Raw genomic sequence first — 15,587 nt, forward strand, 5'->3', positions numbered from 1 at the left:
GGGACGCTACAGTAGGAAGATACACTTTTTAGGGATACTGGGGTTGTGAAAAGCGTTTTGGTGCAAAGATCACGTTGCGGAGGCGTCGTCATTATTCGCCACAACAGACGGTAACTCAGAGCGTATGTACCCCCGATCTGTTTTTACCTAATTAATGACTACTAGTAAAAATGACTTCGCCCAATCAGTCTGTTTTTGCAAAGGCTTTGAAGCCGGAAGAGAAGGTTATAAACGATGGTTACTACCACATTACTAACAAAATGTTATCGAGTTCTGTACTGTATGGCGGAAGCTCCACCAGAGGCAGAATAGTAAACCACGGCAACAGCACGTTCCAGTGCAAACATCCTCACCTTTCTATTTGTTTGTGTCAAAGTAAGAGTTAATTATATTCTTTTTCTATAATAATCTTACTTTAGCGAGACAAATAAATACATTCAAGTAATTTTTAGCTTCATACACACAGTGCTTTCTTAATTCGTTAAACCAAGTTTGATTACGTGGACACCTAAGTCTCTGCAGATTGTTCTCCCGCTTAGTGATTTGGCTTTTGGTCCATGCCAGTACTCTCCTAACTCTTCTACATCGAAGTAATGTATTTCCTGTTACACTGCTATGCCTTTCATGACTTGAGGAAGGACCTGAAGCTCTGCATCCCCCCCCATCAAAAGCTTACTAGGATTTAATTCATTGCTCTAATTGACCCAAAGTAAATGAAAATTCGTGCGATTTGATATAATTGTGCTGATGGAGTGCAGCGAGTAAGGCTAAGAAGGGTCGTATTAATACGGTGCAAAGAAAGTTCATTTGTTGCCCTAATTGCAATTTTGAGGAAACCTACCAAATTTTTAAATAATTTGAAAAGCTGCTATTATTATCTTTTGCTTTAAATGTTCTTAACCATTTTTTTATGGTTGTTACCATTGATAAGCAAGTGGCAGTAAAAGTTACGCATTGGATGCTTCTTTTGGCACACAATTTTTGAATATTCTGGCCATACGTGGTTCTGGAATTTTAAATTTTTGCTGTGATATTCAATGAAAAGTATTTTGTTTACACTTACAAAATTTTTGATTTATGTGCAGATGCCGCTTCACCCCTTCCCGAGTGAGGCGGCTTTTTCAACAGCGGCCTCTGCCGTATGTTTATTTTTTGCCTTTTAACAGGGCAAAAAATTGCTTCTTTACACGGTCTTTAGGTTGGGTTTTGAAGCTTGTGTTGTCACATATGTAGAACTAGATTGTCTAACGTCCTATGAATTTTAGGGAGTTAAAATTTCTTGGAATTTGTTTGCTAGCGTATCCCATCTTTTGGTCACAGCCGACTTTCGTTTCTTCTTATGGAACTGCTGATTTTTAGATCATTTAATTTTGCTTTCATGCATCTTATAGTCAAATGGAAAATGCATTTGAGCAAACCATCATTAATCGTCTTCGGACTCTCAATCACACCCAGCGCTCTATCGAGAAGACTTCCCGTGCTTTTTTAAAAAATCGACACATGGCAAAAGAGCTTGTAAAGCTCTGGTTTAAGGAATTTCGTGCAGGTAATCCCTGTCTGCTTATAACGCGATTTCCTAGCCGCTGACAAACTAAAACTCGCTTTTCTTCACCTCGTCAATGACGTTCTCGTAAATGGATCTCAAAAGGCATCACAATTCGCCCAACTCTTTGAGCCTGTTCTTAATTATGCCTTTCGAGAGACTGCTAGTGTTCAATCGCACCACATTCGATCGGCCGTGGCGCATTTGTTGGTCGTATGGGCCGAACGACAAATTTACCCGCGCCCCTTCTTGCGCCAGCTCCGCACCTCTTGTCAACGAGCCGCTTCACAGGCTGACACACGCAATCCGGTGAGCGCATTACCAATGATGATTTCTTTCACAATGTGACGCTCACGTTCGACTTTCTTTTTTCTAGGCGAAAAGCAGTTCGAAACCCTCTCCATTCGATTTCTCCTTTACCTGCGCCCTCATCAACGCCTCTGCAACCACGCACCAGCCGCCATCTCTCTCTCCCGCCCTAATCTCCACCACCCCCACACTTGATGTGGGTAGTGGTGGTTCCATCTCGCCCTACGCCAATCTGGCAGTGTTCAGGGAGGAGTTGCAGCACGATCTGGAATTAGAGGCAGTGAAGTTACCGGAGACCGGGGAGTTGATTAGACAACTGGAGGCGCTGCAAAGCGCTCCCTCGGCTAACGCGATTACACGTCAGAAGATTTCGGAGTTTCCTGAGGAGGTCTCGGATCCCCAAATGGTGACAAAAATGCTCTCAGAGGGTGGTGAGTCAACGCGATGCTCGGTAGTGTTTAGCTAAGAGCTTGATTGGTGTCAGCCCTGGATGTCAATCATACTTCATTTAGGTGTTGTGTTTTGAGTAAGAATACTAGTAGTATTCTCCTGCGGCACCTAACTTGTCCCAACTTTGCAGTTTACTCTTCATCCTTTAGTGCTTTTTTTCGACCAAAATAGAGTATAAAAAATTGATTGCAACTAGACATAAATGTTTGTGTTTGCGGTAATACTGTGCCTTCTTTTCCTTTATTCATCGTAATTTAGGACAATTAACCAAAGGCTTTGTATCCGCCTTAGCATCAATGTTGTGAGTACTTTTAGGCTGTCACCTTAGGAACGTGCGCCGCTAGTTTTAGTCGAAGCCAAAATATCTACATTCACTTCCTTTTTTAGTGAGGCTTTGCAGTGTTGAAGTGCTATGCTTTCTTATGGATGCATTTGTGAATGGGAGTGATTTCATTTAGTAATATCGCGTATAATACCCAAATTTCATCGAAAGTTGTGATTGATTCCATATGCGTCCTTAAGTCCTTGTTCGTCATAACTAGTAGAGTATTTCGAAATTATGCACGGGGCAAAGCGCCCTCCATAAATTCCACTTCATTTGATATCGCATATTGACGACTTGCTGGCAGGTTTCCTTTACCCCTTGACCACTTTATTCGGACAAATCACTTGATCAAACTCTCCTTAGGAGTAGAAAGTGTTTCAAATCAGCATTTGCATGCTTGAAGGTGACTTTTTTTGTATGCAAAGTACGACAACTGATATTCACCTCTTGTGATTCAAGAGAGTTAATCCATGTGTCAAGTGTTAGGGTCCTGTGCTTGTTGTAATGCCAGATGTGATTTAGTAAGCCTTACCATTTTTTCCAGGCTTTTATTAATAACTCTGTAGAATACCTTAGGTTTCTTTGAACAGTTAATTTCCATGCCTCTATGAACTTTTGTTGATTAAAGTGAAGGCTAGAAATGGATTATATGCTGATAAAACATCCCAATTAGTCGAAAAATTGCAAAAATATTCCGAAGTCGAGCACAAATACCGCTTTTATTTGTGTTCTCAAATCCCAAAACTTTGCACTTGTTTTCAGATTATTTTACGAGTTGCTACCGAGCAATATTGATGTTGGTTTATTAAGCCTAAGTCACTCAAACAGGGAGTAATTATTCATATTTGCGGTATTAAAGAGTCTTCTTCCACCGTAAAGTGGGGCGATCGCCCGACTCCGTTCTGATCAGATCTTCTTGACTCCTCATAGAATTAAATAAAGCGAGAATTTTGTGGCACATCACCTTAGAAGGGACGTTAAACACCTTGGTTCTTGAGAGCACTAGTTTTGGGTGGAGTAAGATAACTGACAATCACTTAACTTATTTTCTCTGAACTGATGTTTTACGCGTTAGCGTTGCGCTGTTACGGAGTGGCAATCCTTTCACAGAGCCTCTGCAAGACGTCGCGAAATCCCAAGTCTACCACATTTTACCACCAATTTTTGATACTTCAATGGGTTTTTGTTAGCCATAAGTGAGGATGAACCTCTTTTTTATTTTGAAATCGAATTTGTCTAATCTCTGTGGCGCAATTTGGCGTATGATGCTACTAATTTGTTGATAAGTAACACTGGTTATTTGACTATTGCAGTTGATCAGAAGACCATGGTTGAACGAATTCAAACCGCCCTGCGCCAATTGGAATCATACAACCGCAGTCTGGACGAAGAGATGGTTCAGCGCCACAATCTGAATTTGAGTCTTCGTGCCTACAAAAAGGCACTACTAGAGGCTTGTCAACAATCTCGAGCATGTATTCAAGTAAGGGCACTGAATTCCTTGTCTTTGTGACGACTTACAAGTGAGACACCTCGCCATTACTCTTTGTTCACCTTATTCACTGCCGGTAGCATGTGAACCTTATTAAAGGCATATTAGTAAGTAGCTCTTCCGAGCGTACGGATGGGGTAGAAAGTGTGACAATTTGTCCGCATCATTAGCATGAAGGCTGTGGGGTCCTGTGTAGTTATGCACACTGTTAAAACAGCTTCCACTATTACGCATACTTCGCTTCTTTCGCTGAATAAATTCCTCTACCTAGACCATCTTAATTGTTCCGGGAAGTCGTAGTCAATCGCGGGATAAAAACGCAGACATTGTGACGAATTTGCATCGTATCAAAAGGTATTCAGTCTGCAGCGACCAAGCAGTCCATTTGGGCGTAAACCTGCGAAGTATCAACGGAACCTGCCATATTCCTCTCAGGAGGTGGAAACTATTAGAGGTTGTTACCCTACACTGACTCTAATGTAGCGTTCAGGTAATCTCCGAGATGTGAATGTAGCTTTATTGCAACCGGGTAGAGGCGTTAAAAGCCTAATAGCATACGCGGTGCGGAGCGAACTCCATGCGAAGACTAGTGAATTTAAAAGCTAAGTGAAAAGGATTTCATTCACAACCAATAGCAAATAGGTGCTTCAGACATGCAGTGCTTGATGTGAAGAGATGGCAGAATGCTAAGTCATGAAGCCTACTGTTTCTTGTGCTTCTTTTGCATTTTTGCCGTTTAATTTCCTAGAACATTCGCGAAAAGCAGGCCTATGCGACTTCCCTGCAAACGAGTTTGGACAGCCATTTGCGAAGTCTGCCAGACGATCAGAAATACGAGAGTGCATTTCTGGCACCACTGCCCTCCGTTGGTGATCTGTTTCGTTAACATTGCCACTCATTAATTTTATACATATACCTATCTATACACATTCCCTTCCTTTTTAGTAGAGGGACTTTGTACTTATGTTTTGAGTGCCTTTTAATGAAAGAAATATTGAGTTAAATAGACTATTTTTAGACGATTGTCAAAGTGTTAATCAGGAAAACGTTTGCAGACATTTGCACTCCCCACTGCTAGAAGTCATCATAAGGTCAAGTTTTTTTACGTGCGTCTGCTCCCCCGATGTGTTCTGGGCGAATCAAGGAATTTTGGTAGTTTCTAGTACAATTTAAACTTTTGTTGATTAATGCCGTTTTGATTCGTTAAGACTCCAAACATTCCCACCATTCAAACAATAAACCATTCCTCACATTCATATCTTCACCTTCAAAGAAAAAAAGCAATCAAACATAAATGTATTATCAAACCAGATGCAGATAACATTCATCAAAAAACAGTCACATCTATCGGTAGAATCGTTCGCTATCATCACCCAACTTATACCGACATAAATCAAGCATCTCGCGATCATCATTAATTGAATGTTGCACATTGTTGGGATAGTCTGCGATGTCTCCTCCGGATCGGTACTTCGATGCTAGAGCCGCTCCAACCACTGAACGCGAGAGGATGCAGACCATGGTGGAGAAGATGGACTGCAGTGCGGTGCACAGCATGAAGACATTCCATAGGGTATTTGATGCCGTCAACAGGGCCACTAGAGCCGTACCCCATACTAGCAGCTGCCCCAAGCACGTTTTTAGTAGGGCAATGAGCCTCTGTTGTCGTTTCATTCCCTTGCTCAGATTATCCAATGTTGACCATCGTCTCAGTGCTACGCATATGACCACGAATTGGACTAGAAGTAGGAGGACTGCTGGTGTGAGGAAGAAGTAGAGGGTGTCGGTGCTGGCTACGAAACTGCAAGCGACTCGTTGTGACCTCACTGCGCTAGTCGCCCCACTATCTCCAACGCTGTCGGCAGAACCGAGAAGAGTTGACTCGTTTATCACAGGAAAAGACTGTTGGATAGTCATGCTAAGCGGCACAGCAAAGATGCAGACCAAGGCGATAGCATTGACCCAGGTTTTGCGAAAGCAGCCAATGGAACGATGGGAGGAGTCTGAATGGAAGGAGAAGATGAAGCCAATGATGGCGGAGAGGGCCTGGGCGGACAGGTTGACAAGATAGCCGAAGTTTGCGGTCAGGAGGATGATTGCAAAGCTTCGACTTCCTATGTCAAGACTGCAGCAGACCAGAGTTAGGAGGGCGGAGATACTTAGGAAGATTTGACCGAGGAAGTAACCCACACCGTAGAAATGTCGTGCCTAGGGAAGTCGAGAAGGACATTGAATGTGCAGACTTGGGGCGGTTTCATGTAACACCCAGTCCGAAGACTGCAAGATCATCAGGTATTGAGCACCGCGGTAAACAAAAACATGCAAAAGGCTGCTTTCGTCAGTGACGTTTTCCACCGTGGAAGTTGGTGCTCAGGCTACAGCGTTTATTCCCGTCAACGTTCTAGTCAGCGTATGGAGCTTCTGATTCTGGATGTCTGAACAAAATAACCTGTTGCAAAGCAACTTCATGGGAAGAGTGAGCACAATCATTCTCGTAAACGAAATCCTTGTCCACAATGAGTACCTAAACAGTTTTCTGCTTTCGCCTACCAACGAAGCGTTCATATTGCTGCATTAATTTGAAGGCGCATTTTTACAGAGAAGCTTCAAATCCTCTGGATTGCGCTACAAAACACGAGTAGATCATTTCATGCCAGCATCAAAGCAAACATTGGAGCAGTGAACATGCGCTCTTTCACCATCATTTCAGCACCGATTGCAAAGTGAAGCAGGTCGTGCTGACTAGTTTTTCCATGTTGAAGCCTCCCCGGTATTGGCGGGGCACTGGGATATGCGTAAATGTGGAGCGGGTCTGTGCCGAAAGGTGTATTTTGCACTCTGAAACTGCTATTGTCTTTGACGAGTCTAGAAGTTCCGCTTTGGCTTGAGTGACTTGAGGAAATATCATGGATGAGGAGGAGGAATTTCAGTCAGATTAAGCAGCGTTGTCGGGTTGAGCACTACCACGCATCATTACAAATGACTTCTCCGGATCAAAGGGATTAACTGCGGTTGTAAATCTAGTGTTGGATCTCCAAATAAGTCCGTCAGTTTATAGTTTTTATTTAGAATGGGTCCTTCGAGCAATTATCGTGACCCAAATAATTAACTTTCAACAGTTCTAGACAAATTTTCTCCGAAGATTTTCTTTCGGCCTTTACCGAAAGCCTTAATGTGGTAAGCTTATTTACTCCTCTATGGTTCAAGTTTCTATTCGCTCACCACAATATGACAAGTTGATCATGTCCATGGGGCACATAACTGTCGCCTGACCTCTTCGCTCTTCGGAATCTCCATTTTTTCCGCACTCTTGCAATGTTTCCCTAATTTAAGTCATATCGTTACAATAGCTTTAAAATGCTCACCAAATCAAACGTGACTTTCAAGAAGAGCCGGGAAGTGGACCCATACAGGCGGAAAAAAAAAGCCGTTTTTTGTGCCTCCGAAACAGGACGACCACCCCGACGCCGCTATGCGCGCTGGGAATGCATGGCCGTCCCAACGTATAAACAAGTGGCCATTTCCCCCCGCCCACTCCCATTCCCCTGACGTCACTTTATTGCAGAATTATTTAGGAGAAGGCCAGAGTGCTCAAGTTTTATTTGGCTGGAAAATATTCCGGACGAATTGGATCTTTTGATTTCAACCTAAGTTGCTCCAACGATTTTGGTATAATATAGAAATTTAATGAGATCTACGCATTGGAGACAAGTTGGTGGGCAATCCAAAAAGAAAGATGTTCATGAGGTAAAGTTACTTCAAAATTTATCTACTCTAGGGTTTTATAAATTAATAATGTAAACATTTTCTACAAATTCTGGTCCAACTCTCTTGGCTCACCTCAAATGACTTCAGGTAGGCGAATCGAGACAGAATGCCTCAGCGGAAAGAGAAGGCTTCTCTAGTTCAGCTCAAGCCTAGTGTTTTCCGGATTCGAAAAAAGTATTTCGACAGGGAAAAATTAATACCCACATTCTTCCACTCCTTCACCGTGCGGTTAAATGTGTCCACATGCATTCATGAGTTGGATGTTAATGTGGATCGTCCTGTAGCATTGTGAGTTGCTATGACTGCATCACCGTGCTTCATAAAGGGTGGGAGATCTGCCGTTGAAGTCATTACAAATCTTTGGTGTACAGTTCCCGCAATACCCATGGGTAGCCACTGACGACGTCGGGACTACTCTTTCAACAACAGCCTGAGCCTCATTAAATAGGCCTCACAAGGACGAAAGGAGTCAATACGGAGGAGGCAAAAAGCTACCAATGTTTGACCACTCCAACCCGCTCAAGACTGTCTGCTCCAAGGTCTCTCAAGTTATGAACATTCGATCGCTGAATGCAAGTCCCAACTGGAGTCGCTTGGTGCTACCTGTGTCAAGATTAAGTGAACTTAGAATCGCCAGTAAGATCCAAATCTGGCGACAGAATCGTTGTGTCACTTGAACACTCAACCAGGCATTTCTAATCCAAGGCCCAGTTCCCAGTGTCTGATCCCATCTAAGCGCTATCACATGACAAATCATTCTTTAAGCGCTTAGTCAAAGGTGGTAGAAACTCCCGCCTATTTTTAATTCCCCCCGATCACTTTAACAGTGAGAGACACAAAAATACTTAAAACAAGTGAAAACGACTTGGATATTTTCCACTTTTTGCTTTTGAGGACCCTTGTGTACGAAAGCCACTACTTCTGCCTTCTCGAAATTGCCTTATATTAAGGCGCCGAATGAAAAAGCTAACGAGCATCCTCAAATACGACAACATCGTTGGTTTTGGAATTTGGATGTTGAGCTCTCGACCTCCATAACCATTCCTGTATCTACCACAAAAATAAGTTGCTGCACGGACAGGGAACATTAAATTTGCCTTCGTTTCATTACTTTCACGACCCATTAAGAAGCCTAGGTGGCTATAAATAATTACGCCCTGGAGTAAAAAACTAACATTCGAGAGGAGAAAAGGTGGAATGGATTGACCTTGCAAACCCAGTTAACCCCTCCGATGATACACACCTGATTGGAGGGAATGCGGTCGAATTTCCCACTTTCGTCAATGTCATCACTTAGGTAAGCTCATTCTAGGAAGTGAAGGATTAGCCTTGATCGGCTTGAGTTCTTTGACTACGTAAGGCAATTACACATGAACCCGCTGACCGCTTCGACATGGGAATTCGCATAAGTAAACGACTTCTACAAAAAGCAGTATGGTTTTTAAGTCAGAACTGTCGAAAATGTGTGCTGGTACCAAAAAAATTGGATTATTACTGATGCTGGAAAAAAAAAGAGTTAATGTCGTTTCATTTAAACAATAAAAGGAGGAATAAAGGTGAAAATAGTGTGTTTTAAGCCTTAATAGAGTGCCCAAAAATCGTATTGCTACTTCACTCTTACCTTCTTGAAGGAGATGAGCGTCACGAGATGGATCAGCAGAAAGCTGAAATTCACCCCAAAGCAGATGTGTGTGAGCATGTAGGAGTCTGCATAAAAGACCTTCCTTTGAGTAAGCGTGTCGTTAGACTTGAAAGCTGCTTCGTCTGCGCCATCATCCATGGCTGTGACAGCAACGGTCAGGCTAATGAGCGTCCCTACGGCGATGGGAGAATCGTCCGGACTTATTCCCCATCCTCCCTTTGTACACAGAGGGTAGCGTGTAGGGCTGCCACGCGCGCCTCGCCAATGCAGGCGCCCCATTGGCTGGGAGGCAAAACACCAGGCCAAATTGATCGACCAATCAGAGGTCTCGGTGATTGGTTGACCTTAGGTGGAATTTACGGAAACAGCGCAATCAACCAAGACTGATCAAAGTGCGCCTGTAATTTTCTACTAAGGGAGTAAATTTAAAAGATTACTTGAGGTTTAAGTAATTTTTGAGGGAAGTAGTTTAAACCAAGTTATTTGTGCTTATTTTAAGTGTTGTCGAAGTGGAGGAGGAGCCCTTAGTTTCGCATTCACTATTGCTGGGGGTACAACCAATTAGTATTTTACAGGCCGGATTTATTTTTAATGATCCATATGAAGTCGTATAGCCACAGTTCGGTATAATATTCTGGCCTTAGGAAGGAATTTTCGTTGTATGCATACTTCCAAACAGGACCAATGAAGGGAAATGCTTGGGGTAAATGCCCTCATTTTAATTCTAGTAACTGGGACTCACATTTACACAACTTCTGTGCAAAAAACTTACGTTATGCTAAAAAAATCTGGGAGTATTTAGTGGTATTTTAAGTCCTCATTTAATGCCCAAGTTATGATTTTTTTGAAACAGTATGTTTTTACAACAATTCACTTAAAATCAGATGATGGCAATATGAATGATTTTCCTTGCTAAATTGGGATTGTAAATTGAGACCGGATGAGTATGTAATTTTCTAAGTGCGCATAACCCTTAAATTTCATAGAATCCTGGGAAGCAACTCATTTTGTGTCTTAAATAATGGTTTAAATAGTGTGAAGAAGTGATTAGCATCTCGATTTCTCATTCGCTTGCCCACTTTTGACGGGATAAATAAATAAGAGTGATCAAAAATTCTCGGTAATGATTAAATTAATCATTGAACCTGATTTTCCTGAACTAAATCAACCATCCAGAAGGCAGGCGAACGAAAAACCTTCCTCCTAAGACTTAATATAAAGCCAAGTTTTCTCACGAAAAAGGCACTAAAGTATCGTTTGAAGCGTAAAAGATTTGTGTGAATGCGTGATTCTATTTAGCCATGGGGGTGAAACAATTTGGACTTGGTGGGTTTTAAGCATGACCTTACGGGCGCTTTGTTGGTCGGAAGTACAGCTTGTTGGGGTTTACGAACCCGCGTGGTCAAACCACTATGATGGTACTCAACTTCTGAGCTTCTGCCTCGCTATTCCCATGGTCATTCTTTTGTTTCGGCCATCAAAATGTGATCGGTGATCTAAAAACCGCCCAGGAACTGCAGACATTAATTTTTATTTTTGACATGAAGACTATTTAATTCCTCAACGGTTCCATCTTTTCCGGAGTCTTGACTCTTTTGTGAACCAAAGTGTTGAAGAGAGGAATGAGTTCCCTGGTCTTGTACAGCTCAAAGCTAAGAGGTGCACCATAACCAGCATATTTATGATGACTACAGGCAGAAACATTTGAAAAACCACACTATTTGCGTCTATTCCTCCGTTCTAGCTTGCCCTCATTCCAAAGTTGTTTAGGCATCTATCTGCACTCTTTTTGGACATTAGCGATGTGGAGAGAGTATCATGTGTTTACGGATTTCACATACCTCCGCATTAATGTGATGGCAATACCATAATGGACGTCCTCGAATTGGTAAATTCTAGTGTAGCTACAGTTGCTAACTGCCTTCATGCAGAACAGAAGATTTCGATGCTTCCCAAGGCTGAGTGTGGCTTTGGCATCCTCTCCGCTGTAACTATTCCCACATCTATCCATCCTTAGCGAGACGTCCTCCTTACGTAAAGTTAAGATCTAAAAACAGATCAGAGTAATCAAGACAGTTACCCATTTACATCTAGTTTGCTTGTCACGCTCACTGGTGAAGCGTCCTGAGGTTACCTGAAGTAACGAACCGTACCAGCCTGAATGTACAGAAGGCCTTGAAGACTACAGGTATACCCAAAGAGCCATTTCGTGGAGTGGAGGTACAACCTGGTGAGATTGATGTAATATATACATAGTGGCTTTTCACAAACCATGTTTTATCAGATTTGTGAATCAGATAGACTTGATGTAACAAAAAAGCATTGGCGGTTCGTAAGGCCTTCAATAAGACTTTCGTCTAATCGAACGCAGAATGATCTCTCTCCTCTTTGGTAAACCTTTATTTATTTTTTACAAAATGAACTGGAATTATGGTGGACAAAGAAGTAAAAATAACTAAATGTGGGTATGCATTAAATGAGAAACAACTCTTTTTTACCGAATGTTCAAATGTCGCGGCAGATTCTATCATCAACTTAAACACAGGTCACACAAGTGACATCGATTTCTGGTCATGTGATGACAAACCGCGTCATACGTGTGCATGGAATCAGATAGGTACCTGGCCATGCTTCTGAATGGAACACGCACGTGAACGCCTACTGGCTTTCCAGACTTGGGATTCGTGGATATCGTATCTTTTATCAATCACCGCTATCGGCAACTCTCCCAGAGAGCAAAAAAGTCCACCTTCAATACCGCCTCCCCCTTTTCCTGACTGTCGGACCTCTGATAGCGAAAAAATAGCTCCTCACCCACCTTCCAAAACGAAAAATAACAGTGCTAAGCGTGTTAAGAAGTTGTTCGAACGACCTGTCATCAAGGCGGGTAGATCTCGCGCACCTTCAAGAGGCGCCAAAAGAACTTGTTCAAGTTCACAAACTCGTTCTCGTAAAAGACGTTCCGAGATGCTGTCGGCCATCTATCGTATCACACGCGATCTAGAAGCCGAGAGTGTCTCAATCTCAGGGCGGAACAATTGCCACGCTAGCGAGGCAGACTCGGACACGGATTCTACGGTCTTTTTGAGGATATCGGAGCTGAAATCAGAAACGAATGAAACTTTACCCCGACCCCATGTCAGTCCACCGATTCCGCCACACAAGTTAGAAAAGAAACATGATTCACAGTTGTTGTCGTCTGATTCAAAGTTAACAAAAGGGGGGACAGCACATGAGGACGAAGAGCAGAAGGAGAGAGAGAACAAGCAGGGAGAGTTGGACAAAGCTGGGAATTCGACAATAGGGTGGCCAAGACATAAAGTCGAAGGGGAGAATGGGAAGAAGAAAAAGGAGGAAAATAGGAGAGAGAAGGTGGAGGCGAAGGCATGGAAGAAAAATGAAGAGGAAGGCGGAGTCCGGCTTGACAAAAATGCAAAACAATATGCTATTTCTGCCCAAACCACTAAACCGAATACTCAAAATGCAGAAGAATCGGTCAGTAGAGAGGTGCAACGGTATGACGAACGAATTCAAGTGGCCAGATTGGGCACAGAAGGCTACTGCATTCGAGGAAATGAGAGCGGACGCACCTCCAATGGAATCGCGCCGCAACTGATTGAAAGATTTGGACAAAAGGAGAGTACTGAAAGACTTCAGGATCCTTTGGAAGTACCTAGAGAAATATTGCAGACTTCGAGAAGAAGTGGAGAATGTGCCTTGTCCGCTGAGGCTTTCCCTCATCTAGTCAGGCGGTGGGCTCACCATACGAGCCTTGAATTGACGAGCAAAGTTGTTGATTTTGTAGTAGACGACTGTAGCGGACCCTGCTTCCGAAATGGATGCCCACAGGAGTCACAAAACACACTCGACTTTGTGGAGGACGAAGTATTTATTCAGTTAAGTAAAATAGATTATGAACCTAGTGAGACTCTATCTGAAAAACAGTCGAGTCAAAAGGAGTTCTTAAACATCCCTGAATTGGAGAGGTGTGTGGCAGAAAGATCGCTGAGTGAGCTTTCTACACAAGTCCACACTCGTAGATCCAAAAAGGCGAATACTAGGCGACTTCAAAAGCGTCTGAAACACACGCATGTGCCACAGAATACACCAGAATGTGTCCAAGAACAGAAGAATAAACGAAAAATGAGGCACAAATTCAAGCGTCATTTGAAAACACTGGAGGAAGTTGATAGTTGCTTGAGGGCGGGAGAGGGAACAGACGAGGAGACCGTAGTAGATGGAATGGCTTGTAGACGAAGAGGAAAGAGAAGCAGGAGTAGGCGAAGGAGGAAAGAGTGTAGATCCAAAGAGCGGCAGCAGCGCTGTAAAGATGTTAAGTCGCGACGCATAGTCTCCGAATTTGGCGATGAAAGTGAGGTCGTATCCGATGCACACGGGAAGGATGTCATAGTCTGGAAGTGTAAAAAATCGCCAGAGAGCGTGAAGAAACACAAACGTTTGGCCCCTGCCGAATCAAAGAACCCACCAATGGGGATTAAAAAGTTTGTACAACAAGCAGCGAAACCAATTAAGTGCGAAAATGTCATCGCTGATGAGTTCAAAAAAGTATTCCCATTACCGAGACACAGACACCAAAAAGCAAAACGTTCACCACCAGTCCATACCAAACAATGTCTAAATAGAAATAATAATGCAGTAAACGGGAAGGGAGACGTGAAAGCAGGCTTGAACAGGAAGGCGGTGACAATCCGACACACATCACCACCGGTGTCGGCAAGGGAGTCTGGGTGTAGAGCACCATGTTCCTACGAGGGCACTCCACCTCCCCGAAGGTCCATCCTCGCTTCAGATTCCGTCGGAGATGCCCTCCATTTCTTCTCCTACCCAACTCCAGGTACCAAGTTCTCTGAAGCCACAGGGTCCCTCAATTCCTCCTATTCGTGCTTTGAACCTCCCATGCCCTCCCCTTGTGTAATCCGGTGCCATCAAACGCCAAAACCTGTGAGGTCAGTTCCAGGTGAATGCAACCCACTCAAGGTGAAGAATAACCGCCCGAAATCACACAAATTGAAACCCGGGAGACTTCTTCGACGTATTTCGAGCTTCAAAGCGCAGCTAGAGGGCTACAATAAGAAAGGGCAACCCTATGGAGTGGAAAACCTGCTATCTCTACTAACAAAAAAGTACGCTCTCGATTTACGTGAGTATGTACAGTACCTACAAGTACTGAGAGACAAGAACAACGCTAACAGGAGCTGGCATTTGTCAATTGGGCAGAATAAGTGGGGTCAATGGACACAGAAGGAGGCGAGTGAGTTTGAGGAGTTTGTATGCTTCATTAGCATTGATACATCCGACATTGATGACGTTGTCCTCCCCTTTCGTGTTAGCATCACGAGACATAAACTTCTTGCTCAAGCCTTCAACCTCTACCGTCAAAGTTTGCAAAAGTTCGAGGACACAAAACGAGCTAGAACAGTTGGCACTTTAGGAACTCACAAAGATGATTGGATGGATGCGCCTTTCGCCCCGTTCTTGTGGCTTAAAATGTGTCAATTACCCACAGATCACCCTGTTCGACGCCTGCTGCGGCGCTCAAGTGGTCCACAAGATCGGCGCATACTGGCAATTGAGAATGAAATTGAAGGAAGAATACTTCTGGCAGAGGATAAAGTCATTTTCGTACGTGGACTGCCCTGTTTTCAGGTTCACATTCTGGCGCCCACTACTATGGCAATTCGCTTTGCACTGATGCAAATAGAGCAGCGGCTGCCCTCACTCCACGCCAAACTAGTAATTACGGAACGCTTGCCCATGGTGCATGCGAAATGGGGGGATAGATCGGTTCAAGCCCCTACCATGGGGAACTTTACAACACGCTTTAACTGTTCACCACGTTTGGCACCGAGAATCACTGTGGTTCACGCGCCGTTAAGCGCTACTCCAGAGGATCGGCGGGACTTTGCCTCCTACTGCGGCAACGAGAGTGATCCCGAGTTGGAGCAAGCACAGATGGGTCAGAAATTTGCGGACAAACTTTGTACATACTGATAATTCATGCAAATACTGCTCTACTCAGCTCTTGGTTTGTGTAATT

General features: G+C 43.5%; 3 protein-coding genes across 3 annotated transcripts; 2 read left to right on the forward strand and 1 right to left on the reverse strand. All coding sequences in view use genetic code 11, as the record gives it.

Annotated features, from left to right (window-relative positions):
* Nucleotides 1-1,395: 1,395 nt before the first annotated feature.
* EGR_09309 (Regulation of nuclear pre-mRNA domain-containing protein 1B) lies at nt 1,396-5,005 on the forward strand (the record flags this gene model as incomplete). Its single annotated transcript, XM_024498558.1, has 5 exons — nt 1,396-1,546; nt 1,581-1,852; nt 1,920-2,283; nt 3,941-4,110; nt 4,868-5,005. 5 exons carry the CDS (start codon nt 1,396-1,398, stop codon nt 5,003-5,005), a joined length of 1,095 nt encoding a protein of 364 aa, XP_024347031.1.
* Nucleotides 5,006-5,463: 458 nt separating this feature from the next.
* On the reverse strand, nt 5,464-9,808 carry EGR_09310 (hypothetical protein; the record flags this gene model as incomplete). Its single annotated transcript, XM_024498559.1, has 2 exons — nt 5,464-6,327; nt 9,509-9,808. 2 exons carry the CDS (start codon nt 9,806-9,808, stop codon nt 5,464-5,466), a joined length of 1,164 nt encoding a protein of 387 aa, XP_024347032.1.
* A 2,358-nt stretch (nt 9,809-12,166) lies between these two features.
* EGR_09311 (hypothetical protein) lies at nt 12,167-15,541 on the forward strand (the record flags this gene model as incomplete). Its single annotated transcript, XM_024498560.1, has 1 exon — nt 12,167-15,541. The coding sequence occupies one exon, from the start codon at nt 12,167-12,169 to the stop codon at nt 15,539-15,541; it is 3,375 nt and encodes a 1,124-aa protein (XP_024347033.1).
* Between the last annotated feature and the right edge of the window lie 46 nt (nt 15,542-15,587).

This window comes from Echinococcus granulosus (genome assembly GCF_000524195.1).
Source record: "Echinococcus granulosus chromosome Unknown EG_S00142, whole genome shotgun sequence".
Lineage (NCBI taxonomy): Eukaryota > Metazoa > Platyhelminthes > Cestoda > Cyclophyllidea > Taeniidae > Echinococcus > Echinococcus granulosus.